Source organism: Eublepharis macularius, chromosome 14, assembly GCF_028583425.1.
Source record: "Eublepharis macularius isolate TG4126 chromosome 14, MPM_Emac_v1.0, whole genome shotgun sequence".
NCBI lineage: Eukaryota > Metazoa > Chordata > Lepidosauria > Squamata > Eublepharidae > Eublepharis > Eublepharis macularius.
Genome location: NC_072803.1, coordinates 69,448,638 through 69,462,785, shown reverse-complemented (window position 1 = coordinate 69,462,785; position 14,148 = coordinate 69,448,638). Strand labels below are relative to the sequence as shown.

The following is a 14,148-nucleotide window of genomic DNA, read 5'->3' as shown; positions in this document are numbered from 1 at the left end:
TGTGCTTACAGAGTAGGTGGGGGTTGAAGTGGCCCCCCTTCTTTTGGCTGTCTCTTACGCCGACTTCTCTTCAAGGATCTTCACGGTTCATTTCGAGTAGGGGGGGTGGGGGTCGCAGCAAATAAGCCATATCTTCCCCTTCCGGCTTGCACATGCTAGTGGACTATGCATTCATTATAAATATTGTTTATGTGCAAAAGCATAAGAGAGCAAATAAAATGGCTGCTAGGACATCACACTAAACGAGTATGCATAACTGAGCCAGCTTCTTTGTTCTGTTATTCCAGGAAGAAGACTTCATTCCCTTTGCTGTGTTAAACATGATGATGGGTGGCGGTGGATCTTTTTCAGCTGGAGGGCCAGGCAAAGGCATGTTCACCCGGCTGTATCTTAATGTACTCAACCGGTGAGTCTCCTGGAGTAGAAACAATTCCTCTGCTGAACGGTAGTGCCCGCAGGTGACCCCAGTGCAGGGGCATTTGGCCAGACTGGGTGGCAACAGTGCTGGCTCTAGTCTTTCATGTCTCTTCCTCCTGTGCTACCAGGGCCTGAGCTTGGCTCACTCCTGGCTGCCCTACAGGGCAGGAGCCCACTGGGAATTTTCCCCATATGATAACGGGCCAATTCACCCCTAGTCCTCCTGCCATGCCTCATTGTCTGAAGGCCTGGAACTCTACAGCTTTTTCTGAGGCAGGTGATGAAGACCGGAGAGCAAGCCAAACTGAACCGGACCTGCCGGAGTGGCCAGTTCCCCTTCTTGCCAAGGTTTCTGCTCTCCTGTGGGACTTGTCAGTTTCTCAGAGTGGACAAGTCTTTGGGAGTACTTCTCTCTGCTTCTCTTTGGAGTTGTGGTGTAGAAGCCTCTCAAGCTGGCTTTAGGCTGAAAGATCCTTTGGCCTCAGTAAGTAAGTGGCCAGAAGGAGAGTCACGCCATCCCACTCTCAGGAATAGCACGATGGGGTTTTCTTTCAGAAGCAAGTTTTTGCTGCTTTTTTCCAAAGACATAATTCTAGTTCTTTCTTCCTTTTTCTGCGACCATTGCATCCCCCCGGCATGGTGTTATTCTGCATCCCTGACATCCCAGGCATGAGCCAGGACAGAGGCCACCTGTGGCCACCTGCAACTCCTCATTCTCAGAGTGGGATTTCTAGTGGCAGCCTGCTCTGCACGGAGCACTTAGGGATTTTCTGCTCCCTCTCCTGAATGCCACATCCATAGAGACAAAATGTTTATGGGCTCAGAGCAGTTCTGCCTCAGGAGACCTTCTGAGTTCCGTCTGGACTGGGGGCTGGTCCTTCCCACCTGACTCTCGAATTCAGCCTGGGAAGCAGAGAGGGCTGATGCCGCCTGGCTACTCGGAGGGCGCTGTCATCCTGCTGCCTGGGCTGTTTGTTTGCTAGTCAGACCCTCTGCCTTTGCAGAGATTCAACTATTGGATCACAGCTACCACCCTCTGTTACCAAGCTATGTACTGGCCCATAAACCTCTTCCTGGGACACTCAGAACTCATTCCACCGGAGTTGTTCCCACCTCTGGCCATGGGACCCCCTCTTCTGAGCTCCGTGCTCTGCTTTTGTGAGGCACTTTGCCCTTGACACCAGAGCAGTCACACCTTTTGGAAAGGGCAGTGCTCAGCACCCTCTTCTAGAGGCACCTGTACCCCCTCCAGTAGGTGAGCTTGCTGGACTGCACCCATCCGTGATACGGAGAGACCACAAAATAGCAAAAATAAGTTGCTATTTAAGTATTTGTGTTGTGCTTTTCTCCCTGGAGGGACGCCAAGTAGCTTACAATAATAAAAAAAATACAGTATAAGTAAACTAACAAAACAAGAGTACATCTCTGGCTGACCCAGGATTCATTGGCTCGCTTGTCCAGGTTAGATGGAGAGCCCAGGCCGGGGGCTTCTGGCCACACCAAGCCACCTGCAACAGAAAGGGGGGAAAGCAGAAGCTGAGCCAGGATGTCACAGATGGCAAAGACTTCCCTCCCAGTCTTTCTGTCCTTGTTCTCCATGTTTTCTTTGCATTCATATGACCCACCCATCTTCCCTCAGCCAGGTGCCTTTTGCTTGCTGCAGCATAGGGATTTGGAAGGAATTTAGCAATGGCACATCCCTCAGCCCTGGGCAAGCCCTTACCTTATTTGTCATTGGCTGGTATGTTATTTGCAACAACTTCAAGATGTGGTGGACAAAACCCCTATCGTAAGCTTCCTTTGCAGTGACCTTCTTTGGCTGTTTCCTGTCCTGGTATTCTTTGAAGCACCCGAGTGCTCTTTCCTAACTCAGGCTCTTTCCCCCGTCTCAGGCATCACTGGATGTATAATGCTACCTCCTACCATCACAGCTACGAGGATACGGGCCTTATGTGCATCCATGCCAGTGCAGACCCAAGGCAGGTAGGTGGTCGCTCTTTAATTTACTCCCTGCTGTGAACCAGTGTCCTCCAGCACAGGAACATCCTTTCTCTGTGGTGTCTGCTGGCCTGCAGCTAATACTGCCATTTGAAGAGGATGGCTTACATTTCTTGCTATTTAAATAATGTTTACTCTGTTCCTACAGCCTCTCAAGGTGGGATCCACAAGATAAAAAGAATGAAATCAATTTAGGACTAAAATTGTGTGCACGCGCATATACTTGCAAACACAAGGCAATTGGCATTCAAGATAACAGAAGTACCTCCCTGGTACTCTACTGTAAGGAAGTGGTTGCAGAGATAGGGGTTTGCAGTTCTGTTCAGAATTCCGATTAAAATACCAATTTTGGCTGATTTGGTAAAGTCTGGGTATTCCGAATCAAAACCCTGGCATTCCAAAATTTTCAGTAAAAATGTGGTCATATTTGGCCTTTGTTTTCTATGGGGAAATCACGGGGGGCTACCTAGTAGGGGGTTATTTTTCAACCAAACTTCACCAAATTTGGATGGAAGCTACTCCAGACCGTCATTTAAAGACTCCCCAAGTTTCATGAAGATTAGACCCAGAGGGTCAATTTTATGGACCCCCCAAAGAAGGTGTTCCCTCCCATTTTCCATTATTCCCTGTGTGTGTGTGGGGGGGGGGGAGTGTCTGGGGGCTGTCCAGGGGCTGGAGGGCATGTTTCAAGCACAAGTCCATTCTACCATAACCAAACTGAAGCAAGGGAGAGCCTTGTGCTTGTGGCTGGGTGCTGCTTGGTTCTGTTCTGTGGTGTTCCCCCACTCACTGAACCCAGTGCCTGACTTCTCAGTGGTTTGGATGGAATGAGTGTGAATAAAATTAAATAAAAGAAATACAATAAGCAGCCTAATGTATTACATATAGTGCTAAACCTCTCAAGCAAAGAGCCAGCTCCTGCTCTGTTTGCCCAGCAGCTTGGCAAGATTGGGCCCGTTCCTTTTTTTTTGCCCTGTATCCTTTGTCTTCAGAGAGAAATAAGACTTGAACGAAGCCTCTTTTCCTGGCCATTCTAGGGTAACCCCCTCCCCCCCTTTTTTTCTTGCAAGGTCCGAGAAATGGTGGAAATAATTACCCGGGAGTTCATTTTAATGGCAGGAGCAGTGGGAGAGGTAAGTCCCTCAAATTTCCTTATCATCTTAAAAGTATTTTCCACAGTACAGTAGTCTGCAAATTGTGGGTTCCTGCCAGTGTTTGCTTTTCATGGCATCCTGGTATCTGCTTTGGTGTTGGAGGGGTCAGAGGTCGTTGCCCCAGGGCTGTGCCTGGCTGAGCTCTCTGCCTCCACTATGTTGTATCCTGCAGTTTCAGATGTTTGCAATATGAGACGCACTGCTAGGGCTCGCTTGACTGAAATGCTCAGTGGCCAGTAGCCCAGTGAACTAAATTAGCCTCTTCAGGGGCTGAAGCCACGTTCTTCTGCTCCTTCAGGTTGAGCTTGAGCGAGCCAAGACCCAGTTGCAGTCCATGCTCATGATGAACCTGGAGTCCCGGCCAGTGATTTTTGAGGATGTCGGGAGGCAAGTGTTGGCAACAGGCATGCGGAAGCTGCCGCATGAGCTCTGTGTTCTGATAGGTAAGTAAACCTGCTGACCTGGCCTGCCTCTTGCTGGAGTCTCTTTTTTGGCTTGAGATAACATCTTAGAATGTTTTGCTACCTTTTGGACCAGCCATTCCTGTCTCTTGCTTCTCTTTTTTTTTCTTGCTCCACTGCACACTGCTGTTCATTGGATTCTCTCTCCTTCCTGGCCCAAGCCTTCTTCCTTCGTCTGCCATATTCTCTTCCTTTTTCTCCTTACAACAAACAGCTGTTGGAGCTAGGACTTGCACATTAACTCTATAGCCTGTGTAAATTGAGCAAGTTTGCATAATTCAGCATTTGTTATTTATTGAAGGAGAAAGGAAATGGAAATGATCCTCATGGCTTCCCACAGCCACTGTAACACTGCCTGATGGCTTATGTTTCCCTCTGTTGTAGGTAAAGTAGGAACAGAAGACATCAAGAGGGTGGTAACAGAGATGCTGCATAAAAAGCCAGCAGTTGCTGCACTAGGGGACTTAACAGAGCTGCCCAGTTATGAAAATATCCAGGCAGCCCTCTCCAGTAAAGATGGGCGACTCCCGCGAGTATACCGGCTGTTTCGGTAAAGCTGCAGCAGACACCGCACAGAGGTTTCCTGTGGTGTGGAATAGGGTATTGGCGTGTGCAAGAAGTGCAGCAGATCACTCTTCAGCCACCTGCAGAGCTGGTCTGGTGTGTGTCAGTTCAGGTGCCTTGGGCCGTCACTCTTCCCTGCAAGACTTCTTGAGGTGCTGAGATAGCTTGCTTGGTTTCTTCCGGATTTGAGGTGTTATCCATGCTGATATCTTAAATCAGATGACTGTTAAGCAGCTGACCAAGACCTGTCATGAATCATGGAAGATAATACAAATTAAAAGTTCAGTAGGCCAGGCATCCTGTAACATCTTGATTTTTACTTGTGCATAAAAAAAGACTTCTTGTGGTTAGTAAACCCATCTTCCTTTAATCACCAGTGAGTTACTGTTGTGATTGTTCTTGATAAAGTTATGTAAGAGTTTTCTTTTGTTGCAGCACAAAATCTTGTGGTAGCTTCGTCAAGATTAGGTGAGGGCATAAACATTCATCGTCCGGAGGGGTAGCAGTATTAGTCTGCGTCAACTACACAAGCGGCAAAGCCTGCTGCTTAGGTACTTGACACAGACTTAGGGGAACCAGAAGTGTTACTTCTGACAACCCATGTTCCCTTTTTGTTTGCAGATAGTAAGATAGTAAGTAAGTATATATATGCTAATAAATTAAAATTAGGATCAAATAACCAGATGTAACTTTCAGCTTACACCAAGGAAGATTTGTGTCTGAAAATCTGGGGGACAGTAGTTTGAAAGAAGGGGTAGGGAGTGCCCTTGTGTAAAAATAAAAAAAATCACTAATGGCAAGTGAAATACATAGACTTGGTCATAGTGTCCATCGTCATTTAGCCAGTTAAGCTTTGTTTACTACTGAAAGAATGTAATTCAGGGTGCATAATTCTTGTGAATTTCTTACGGGCATGAGGAAGTCCCCTCATGGGAAGGGTGGGGTATAAGCTGAATAAAATAAATAATTGTATGTTCTGGGCGTGGGGTTGCCTGGGAGTAGGGATCCCTCAGTGCCAACCTCCACCCCCTGCCACGACTCAGGCCTCCTGGGCACACCTCCAGCCCGGTGTGACCATGGCCGTTTTCACACAGCCAAATATAGTGCAAATTTTGCAGAATGAATTGCTTACCTGCAAGATCCGCCTTGTCGCGCTCCCAGCAGTTCACACTTGCTTCAGAAATCACACAACAGTGGTCAGTATGTGTTCATGTCACAGTTGACATCAGGGCCATACCGCCTGCTTTCTCCACCTTTTTTTTTTTAAAAAAAGTAACCAAAATTTGTGCTATTTCAAAAATTAATTAGGCACTCTCGTCCTTCTGCACCGCAGCGCTTCCTGGAGACCTCCGCCTGCTCCCTCCCCACCCCCGATGGCTGCAGCAGGCAGGCTGGCCGGAGGCTCTCCCCCGCCTGGTGACCTTCCCCCCCCAGCCCTGGCTCCCTTGAAATATCACAATAGTGCAAATCACTTCCCTTTTTAAAAAAAACAACTGGTCAGCTTTGTTCATTCAGAGAAACATCGCAATAGCGCAATTTGTTTTTCTTCTTTTTTTAAAAAAAGGGGACGTCACTGGGATCCTGCAAAGGCTAGGGGAACCCCTGGACTTGCACGGGAAAATCCCAACGGTTCTGTACAAGAAAATGGGGAAGGGGCTAAGTGGGAAGTCTCTAATGAAGCATTTCCAATACTTTTTAATCGTCTCCAGTCGTTCCCACGAACAGCTAAAAAAGTGTCACGAAGCAGAATAAAGGGAACTCCACGATTGTGGGATGATACAGGTATTCACAGGTTTTAGAAGAAGAATAGCGAAAGTATGCGTGAGTTTTGCGCTACAATAAGGCCGTGTGAAAACGGCCAGTGTCACTCCCTGAAGTGACATCAGTGCACAGACCCTGGGAGGCCTCCCACACTTCGTCCCCAAATCTGTCCAGTGTGAAGTGTGGGAGCCCTCCCAGGGTCTATAAGATGACATCACTTTGCACATGCACAAAAAGATTGAAAAGGTAAGTGTTGCCTCTCAACACCCCCCCCCCCCCCCGCAGAAAGAGTGACCTGGCAAAACCTATCTGGGAGATATCAAAGAATCCTAGAGTTGTAAGGGGCCTTACAGACCATCTAGTCCAACCTCCTGCCCAATGCAGGAAAAGTCTAAAGCATCCCCAACAAGTATTCGTCCAGCTGATCCTTGAAGACTGCCAATGAGGAGGAACCACCACACCCCTAGGCAGCCAATTCCATTGTTGAATTTTCTTAATACGAAGTTTTTCCTAATGTCCAGATGGTACCTTCCCTCCTGTAGTTTAAACCAATTGTTTTGAGTCTTATCCTTTGTTGCCAACAGGAACAGCTCCCTCCCCTCCCCTTAGTGACAGCCTTTTAAACACTTAAAGAGAGCAATCATGCCCCCCCCACCTCCTCCGAACTGAACATTCCCAAGTCCCTCAGTCTTTCCTCGTAGGGCTTGGTTTCCAGTCCCTTTATCATCCTGGTTGCTCTCCTCTGCACCCGTTCCAGTTTGTCCACATCCTTTTTGAAGTGCACACAATACTCCAGGTGGGCCCTGACCAATACGGTATATAGTGGGACAATGACATCCTGTGATTTGGATGTTATGCCTTTGTTGTGCATTTGCCTTTTTTGCTGCTGCATCACACAGACGGCTCATATTTAGCTTCCCATCCACCCGTATCCCAAGTTCTTCACACACACACTGCTACTCAGAAGTGTATCCCTCATCCAGTATGCATGCTTTGCATTTTTGCTACCCAGGTGCAGAACTGGCACTTACCCATGTTAAATTACATCTTATTCAAATCCACCACCTTTCCGGGTATTCAGATCTCATTGAATTCTATCTCTGTCTTCAAGGGTGTTTGCTAGTCCTCCCAGTTTGGTGTCATCTGCAAACTTAATGAGGAATCCCTTAATACCCTTTTCAAGATCATTTATAAAAATATTGAAAGGCAGTGGACTCTGAACCCAGCCCTATCACAATCCACTGGACACCTTCCAGTCAGAAATGATGCCATCAATAACTACCCTGGGTCCAGTTAAGCAGCCAGTTCCCTATCCATCTTATTATCCTAGAGTCCAGTCCACAGTCCTCCAGTTTATCCCTCAGAACGTCATGAGGAACTTTGTTAAAAGCTTTATTGAAATCCAGATAAGCTACATCAGTGGCATTCCCAAGATCCAGTAAGCCTGTCACTTGGTCGTAGGAGGAGATGAGGTTGGTTGGGCAGGACCTGTTGGGGACAAATCCATACTGACTTCCCTGTATCACCATGTTTTCCATCAGATGCTTGCAGACTGATGCCTTTAATACCTGCTTCAGTATCTTCTCTGGGACAGAGGTTAGGCTGATTGGTCTTTTGTTCCCTGGATCGTCTTTTTTACTTTTCTTGAAGATTGGGATGACGTGTGATCTCCTCCAATCTTCTGGCATATCACTTGTCTCCAAGAGGTCTGGAAGATGATCAACAAAGGATCTGTAAGCTGTTTTGAAAGTTCTTTAAGGACTCTCAGGTGCAGCCCATCTGGCTCAGGGGATCTGTACACATCCAGTGGAGCAAAGTGCATCTCAACAACTCTGCCCATGTCAATTGGCAGCCCTGGTGCTGTGCCTTGCCTACTACATCTCTAGATGGACCTATTCTCTCCCTCTGGGGGAAAAACTGAGGCAAAATAGGCCTTGAGCCTTTCTGCCTTCTCTCTGTCCTCTGTCAGAGTTTCTCCAGCAGTTGCGGTATCATCCCATTTACTTGTTTGCTCCTCATGTATCTGAAGTCTATTGGTCTGTCTATCACATCTATAAACTTTCAAGGTACATTCAGCTCTGCTAGTTTTCTGTCCAAAATTTCAGCTGTGACGGGGAAGGGGGGTGGTTCTGCAGAAGGAGCTGGGTGCCCCTGTGAAAGCGTGGGCACTTCCCTTAGGGAACGGCTGGTTTCACTGTGTGTATTGCAGATCAGAAATCAATCATGACATCTGTACTATTTGGGTTGTCGCCACTGCTTGAGATTTCTAATTCTTTATTGCAAAGCTGAACTCACATAGACCTTTGAAGATATTAACAGTATATAATCAAAAAGAGTCCAGTAGCACCTTTAAGACTAACCAATTTTATTGTAGCATAAGCTTTCGAGAATCAAGTTCTCTTCGTCAGATGCCTGATACAGAGACTGGTCAAATACAGAGGAGGAGGGAGGAGAAGAGGAGGAGAGAGAAGAGGCAATTAGGGGGGGAGGGGGAGGGAGCAACCAAAACATTCCTTTGCTAGTATATGTAAACATCTCCTTTTAGTGTGTGTATCAGTTGGCTTCAAAGGAGTTTGCCCTGTTAGTCTGTAGCAGCCAAACAGCTAGACCATCCAATTCCAATGCAGTATGAGCCTTCGATAACCACAGCTCTCCCTGCCAGATGCATCTGACAAAGAGATCTGTGGTCCCCGAAAGCCCACGCCAGGTGTCACTGAGCTCCCCCAGACCCCACCTCTGTAAAGGAAATCTGTTACCTGTGATAGTGTGATTACCATTCATAGTCCCTATTCAGTCCCAGCTTGACAGAGTCAAATTTGCATATGAATTCCAGTTCAGCAGCCTCCCGTTGGATTTTGTTTTTGAAAGGTTTCTGTTGAACTACAGCGACCTTTAAGTCTTTGATGGAATGTCCTGGTGTATCAGTCTCTGTATCATGCATCTGACGAAGAGAACTGTGGTTCTCAAAAGCTTATGCTACAATAAAATTGGTTAGTCTTAAAGGTGCTACTGGACTCTTTTTGATTTTGCTACCACAGACTAACACGGCTAACTCCTCTGTAACAGTATATAAGAAAACTGATATAGTCAATAGCTAGGTGTAAAGATTTAAATAGAACACAATCCTACTTTGCAGAATTCTAACCAAAGAAAAAAATGCAGTGCAGTTCTCCGGTGGTCAGCAGGAGTGTGGCATTCCTTGCGATTGGGAAGCAGCTCCTCCTCTAGTGCAGGGTCAGATGACTTTCAGTTGAGCCTGGATAGGGGAGGGGCTCAACTAAAAGTCATCTCGTCGCGCCAGTTTTTTCTGGCCCTGCCTGAGTGCAGGACGTCGACAACTCGCTCCGTGCGAGCGCACAATCCCAGCTCCAGAAGGCAAAAATAGCAGAGGCTCGTGGGGGGAGGATAAGCCTGGCAGCGTCTCCCTCCCCTTTGGCTCGCTGCGGGCGTGACGGCGAGTGGCGCTAGGCTTGCCCAGCTTCCATGGCTCGCGCAAGGCCTCCCGCACCTTTCCCTCTCTCCCAGGAGAAGGGCCTGCCTCCCCTTTCGACCTCGGGGTGTGTGGCGGAGCAAACGCTGGCAGAGTGACGCAGGGGCCAAAAAAGCATCGCTCGCAGCTCTCCACTGCCGCAGCTGGACTCCAAACCTCCATTTCAGCAAGGCAGAGTAGTGCTGCAGAAAGATTGGCAAGAGGCCCTTTGGGACGCTCTTTTTTTCCTTTCCCCTCTTCCCGCGCTTTAAGGCTTTCCCCTCCCACCGCTCTCCCTGGGACGGTGTCCCTGGGACGCCTGCCATTTTCTCCTCTCCTTGACGGTGGGGAGACAGGGGATGGCATCTAAGGCAGGACTCAACCTGGCCTCTAGTGATGGGGAGGCCGTTTGCAATCTGGACCTTCCCAGCTCCCCTGCCTCCTTTTCCGCCACGCAATCTCCCAGGGGGGAAGGAGGGACTCCTTTGGACCCAGATATGATGGGATCAGTAGCCAAGGCTGAGTTGTCTTCCTGGCTTGGCACTGAAGTTAGGAGACACTTTAAAGAAGTCCTCGGGGAGCATGGTTTCCTCAATGAGGACTCTGGAGTTCCCAAGAAGCAAGGGCAGCCTAGATGTGCGGGCTCCAGTAAAAGGGAAAGAGGACATAAGGGCTCACTCCTACCCCCAAAGTTAAGAGACGGATGGAGGAGGGGAATCTTGCCTTACACAGGGACCCCAGTCCCTCGGACGAAGATGAGAGATCTGTCTCCAACAATTCAGAGATATCCTCAGCAGTAGAGGAGGGAGAGTTGTCTGAAGAGGAAGAGGACACCTCCCCCTCCCCACAGGTGAGGCTGTTCCCTCACGAGGTGTACACTAGGTTGCTTCCATAGGTCCTGAGAGTGCTGGAAATACAGCCTACATCTTCGGACAAGAAGGAAACAGACCCTGCCTTCCCTCAGGGGTCAGAAAGGGTCTTAGCCAAAAGGAACCAGACGCAAGCTGGTGTTCCTCTTCCAGTGGTCTTCCATGACATCCTGAAGGCGGAATGGGAGGCTCCTGCTAAAGCCCAAACCTACCAGCCTATCGTCAACAAACTTTACTCACGACAGATGCCTCCAAGAAAATAAAGTTACCGATCGTGGATGACCTGGTATCTAGTTTGGCATCCACATCAGTCCTTCCTATGGGAGCAGATGGCCTCCCAAAAGAACACTGCGACAGGCACTTTGTAGAAACTTTGAGGTGTCAGCTACTTCCTTCAGGGCCTCAGTGACCGGCTCCCTCTTTGCAAGGGCGGCCTTCTCCTGGGCCTCTGACTGGCAGCAGCCGAGAGCAATGTACCCAAGGAAATCATAGAATCATAGAGTTGGAAGGGGCCATACAGACCATCCAGTCCAACCCCCTGCCCAGTGCAGGAGCAGCCTAAAGCATCTCTGACAAGTATTCATCCAGCCTCTTCTTGAAAACTGCCAGTGAGGGGGAGCTCACCACCTCCCTAGGCAGCTGATTCCACTTTTGAACTACTCTGACCGTGAATAAGTTCTTTCTAATATCCAGCCGGTACCTTTGTGCATGTAATTTAAGCCCATTGCTTCGGGTCCTACCCTCTGCTGCCAACTGCAACAGCTCCTTGCCCTCCTCCAAATGACAGCCTTTCAAATATTTAGAGAGCAATCATGTCCCCCCTCAACCTCCTCGTCTCCAAACTAAACATTCCCAAGGCCCTCAGCCTTTCCTCGTAGGGCTCAGTCTCCAGACCCCTGATCATCCTCGTTGCTCTCTTCTGCACCCTCTCAATTTTGTCCACATCGTTTTTGAAGTGGGGCCTCCAGAACTGCACACAGCACTCCAGGTGTGGCCTAACCAAGGCAGTATAGTGAGGGGCTATGACCTCCTGCGATTTCGATGCAATGGCCCCTTTGATACAACCCAGGATTGAATTAGCCTTTTTTGCCACCACATCACACTGACTGCTCATATTTAGTTTACAGTCCACTCTTACCCCAAGATCCCTTTCACATATACTACTGCCCAGAAGTGTATCCCCCATCCAGTATTTGTGCTTCCCATTTTTGTGGCCCAGATGTAATACTGTGCACTTGTCTTGGTTGAATTGCATCCTATTCACAGCTGCTCACTTCTCCAGAGTCTTCAGGTCTTGTTGAATGTTAATTCTATCTTCTTGGGTGTTTGCTACCGCTCCCAATTTGGTATCGTCAGCAAATTGAATGAGCAGCCCTTCCACTCCTTCATCCAGATCATTGATAAAAATATTGAAAAGTACCGGGCCCAAAACCGAGCCCTGTGGCACCCCACTGGACACCTCCTTCCAACCTGATGAAACGTCATTGACCACCACTCTTTGGGTGCAGTCCTCTAATCACCTCAAGCATGAGGTGATTAGAGGTAAAGAAGGATGAGGTGAAGAAGATAGCACTTGCTACAGCTTTTGCAGCAGAAGCCTCCATGGATGCTCTCCAGTTTTCCTCCAGGGCCATGGGATTTAACGTAGTGGCGAGGAGAAACACCTGGCTGCATAAATGGGAGGTTGATGCGTCGGTGCAGGCAAAAGTTGCGGCTATTCCCTTTAGTGGGATGAACCTCTTCGGTGAAGCTTTGGAGAAATATTTGGTGGAGGATAAGGAAAAGAAGAAGGTTCTTCCATCAAAGAAGAAGGAATCACATCTTAAGAAGAGGTCTCAGCCCTTTCGTGACAACAGAAGAGCTTCCAGATTTGGAACTTCTGGGCCCGCAAAGGGATGCCGGTAGTCCAGATCCAGATCAGACAATAGGTCAGGTTCCTTCTTTTCCAAATTTAGCCTCTTCTCCAGTGGTTCAAAGAAGGACTCTTCTGCATGACTACAGAGGCCCAGAAAGCGGCCTACCTTTAGGGAGCAGGTTACTGGACTTTGCAAACGTATTGCTTCAGGATGTGTCAGACAAATGGGTCCTGGACATTGCAACAAATGGATACTCTTTGGAGTTCAAGACCTTCCCCAGGACGCATGTTATTCGAATGCCAAAACCCTCAGATGCCTGAAAACACCTGGAGATGCTGCAAGCCATCCAGCACCTTCTCAAGATAAGGGCAATAGAGCCAGTTCCTGCCCACCAACGGAATCTGGGAGTTTAATCGATCTTCCTTGTGCCAACAAAGAATGGAGACATCAGAGCCATCTTAGACCTCCAGTGGCTGAACAAACACCTCAAGACTTGCAAGTTCCGGATGGAAACATTGCGGTCCATTGTCACAACCATCCAGAAGGGGGACTTCCTGGCCTTAGTGGACCTATCGGAAGCATATTTACACACACCCCTCAAGGGACCTCACAGGAGGTTCCTTCGGTTTGCCTACAATGGGGATCATTTTCAATATCGAGCTCTCCCCTTCGGCCTCAAATCCTCACCCAGGGTGTTCACCAAAGTCTTGGTGACTCTGATGGCTCTTCTTCGGCAACAGGGAGTCTCTCTTTTTCCTTACCTCGATGACCTCTTGATAAAAGCCCCATCTCTACATCAGGGTGTGGAGGCAGTAAAGAAAACAACAGAGTGCCTGGAGAGGCATGGCTTTGTTATCAACTTGAAGAAGACCAATCTAACTCCAGCACAGAAGATTGTCCATTTGGGCGTTCTGATAGATACAACAGCGGACAGGATGTTTCTGTCCTTGGAGAGACGACAAAAGATTCTGGCGATGATATCCCAAATCCTCAGGAACCGTCAACAGGACTTGATGTTCTTGGCACAACTGGTAGGTGTCTTGGTGTTGTGTCAGGATTTGCTCCAGTGGGCACACTTTCATACATGACCGCTCCAGAGGGTTTCTTCTTCCTTACCAGAGAGCCATCGCACACAAAGCCCACCTCACGGTATCCATACTGGAAGGTCTCCTGCAGGAGATGAGCTGGTGGACCAGCCTGTCCAGGTTCCAACTTGGTGTCCCTCTTTGGGAGCCCAAGAGGGTCATCATAACCACAGACACCAGTCAGTGGGGCTGGGGGGCACATTCTCAGGGCCTTTCAGCTCAGAGGTCTTGGTCAGAAGAAGAAAGATCCAAAAGTATGAACCTGTTGGAACTGAGGGCGGTCAGGAAAGGTCTGGAGCTCAAGGACCAGCTTTCAGGCGCTCATGTTCTGGTTCAGACAGACAATATAACAGCGAAGGTGTACCTCAAGAAGCAGGGCAGAACCAGGTTCAAGACTCTACACAGAGAGGCCTGTGCCATGATGTCCTGGGGAGAAATCAATGTCCTCTCCCTGAAGGCTGTGCATGTGGCCGGAAAATCCAACGTCATGTTAGACTTTAGGCGAGCTTTGAGT

General features: G+C 48.5%; 1 protein-coding gene and 1 pseudogene across 1 annotated transcript in view; one reads left to right on the top strand and one right to left on the bottom strand.

The window, feature by feature from the left end:
• Nucleotides 1-4,964, top strand: part of PMPCA (peptidase, mitochondrial processing subunit alpha) — a 28,271-nt gene extending 23,307 nt beyond the window's left edge. Inside the window, exons 9-13 of the mRNA XM_054998329.1 lie at nucleotides 288-406; nucleotides 2,310-2,400; nucleotides 3,486-3,548; nucleotides 3,868-4,012; nucleotides 4,415-4,964. Of these exons, the coding sequence (XP_054854304.1) occupies nucleotides 288-406; nucleotides 2,310-2,400; nucleotides 3,486-3,548; nucleotides 3,868-4,012; nucleotides 4,415-4,584 (588 nt within the window). The 3' untranslated portion in view covers nucleotides 4,585-4,964. The remainder of the gene's footprint in view (nucleotides 1-287; nucleotides 407-2,309; nucleotides 2,401-3,485; nucleotides 3,549-3,867; nucleotides 4,013-4,414) is intronic.
• Nucleotides 4,965-6,184: 1,220 nt separating this feature from the next.
• Nucleotides 6,185-13,836, bottom strand: LOC129341928 (uncharacterized; annotated as a pseudogene).
• Between the last annotated feature and the right edge of the window lie 312 nt (nucleotides 13,837-14,148).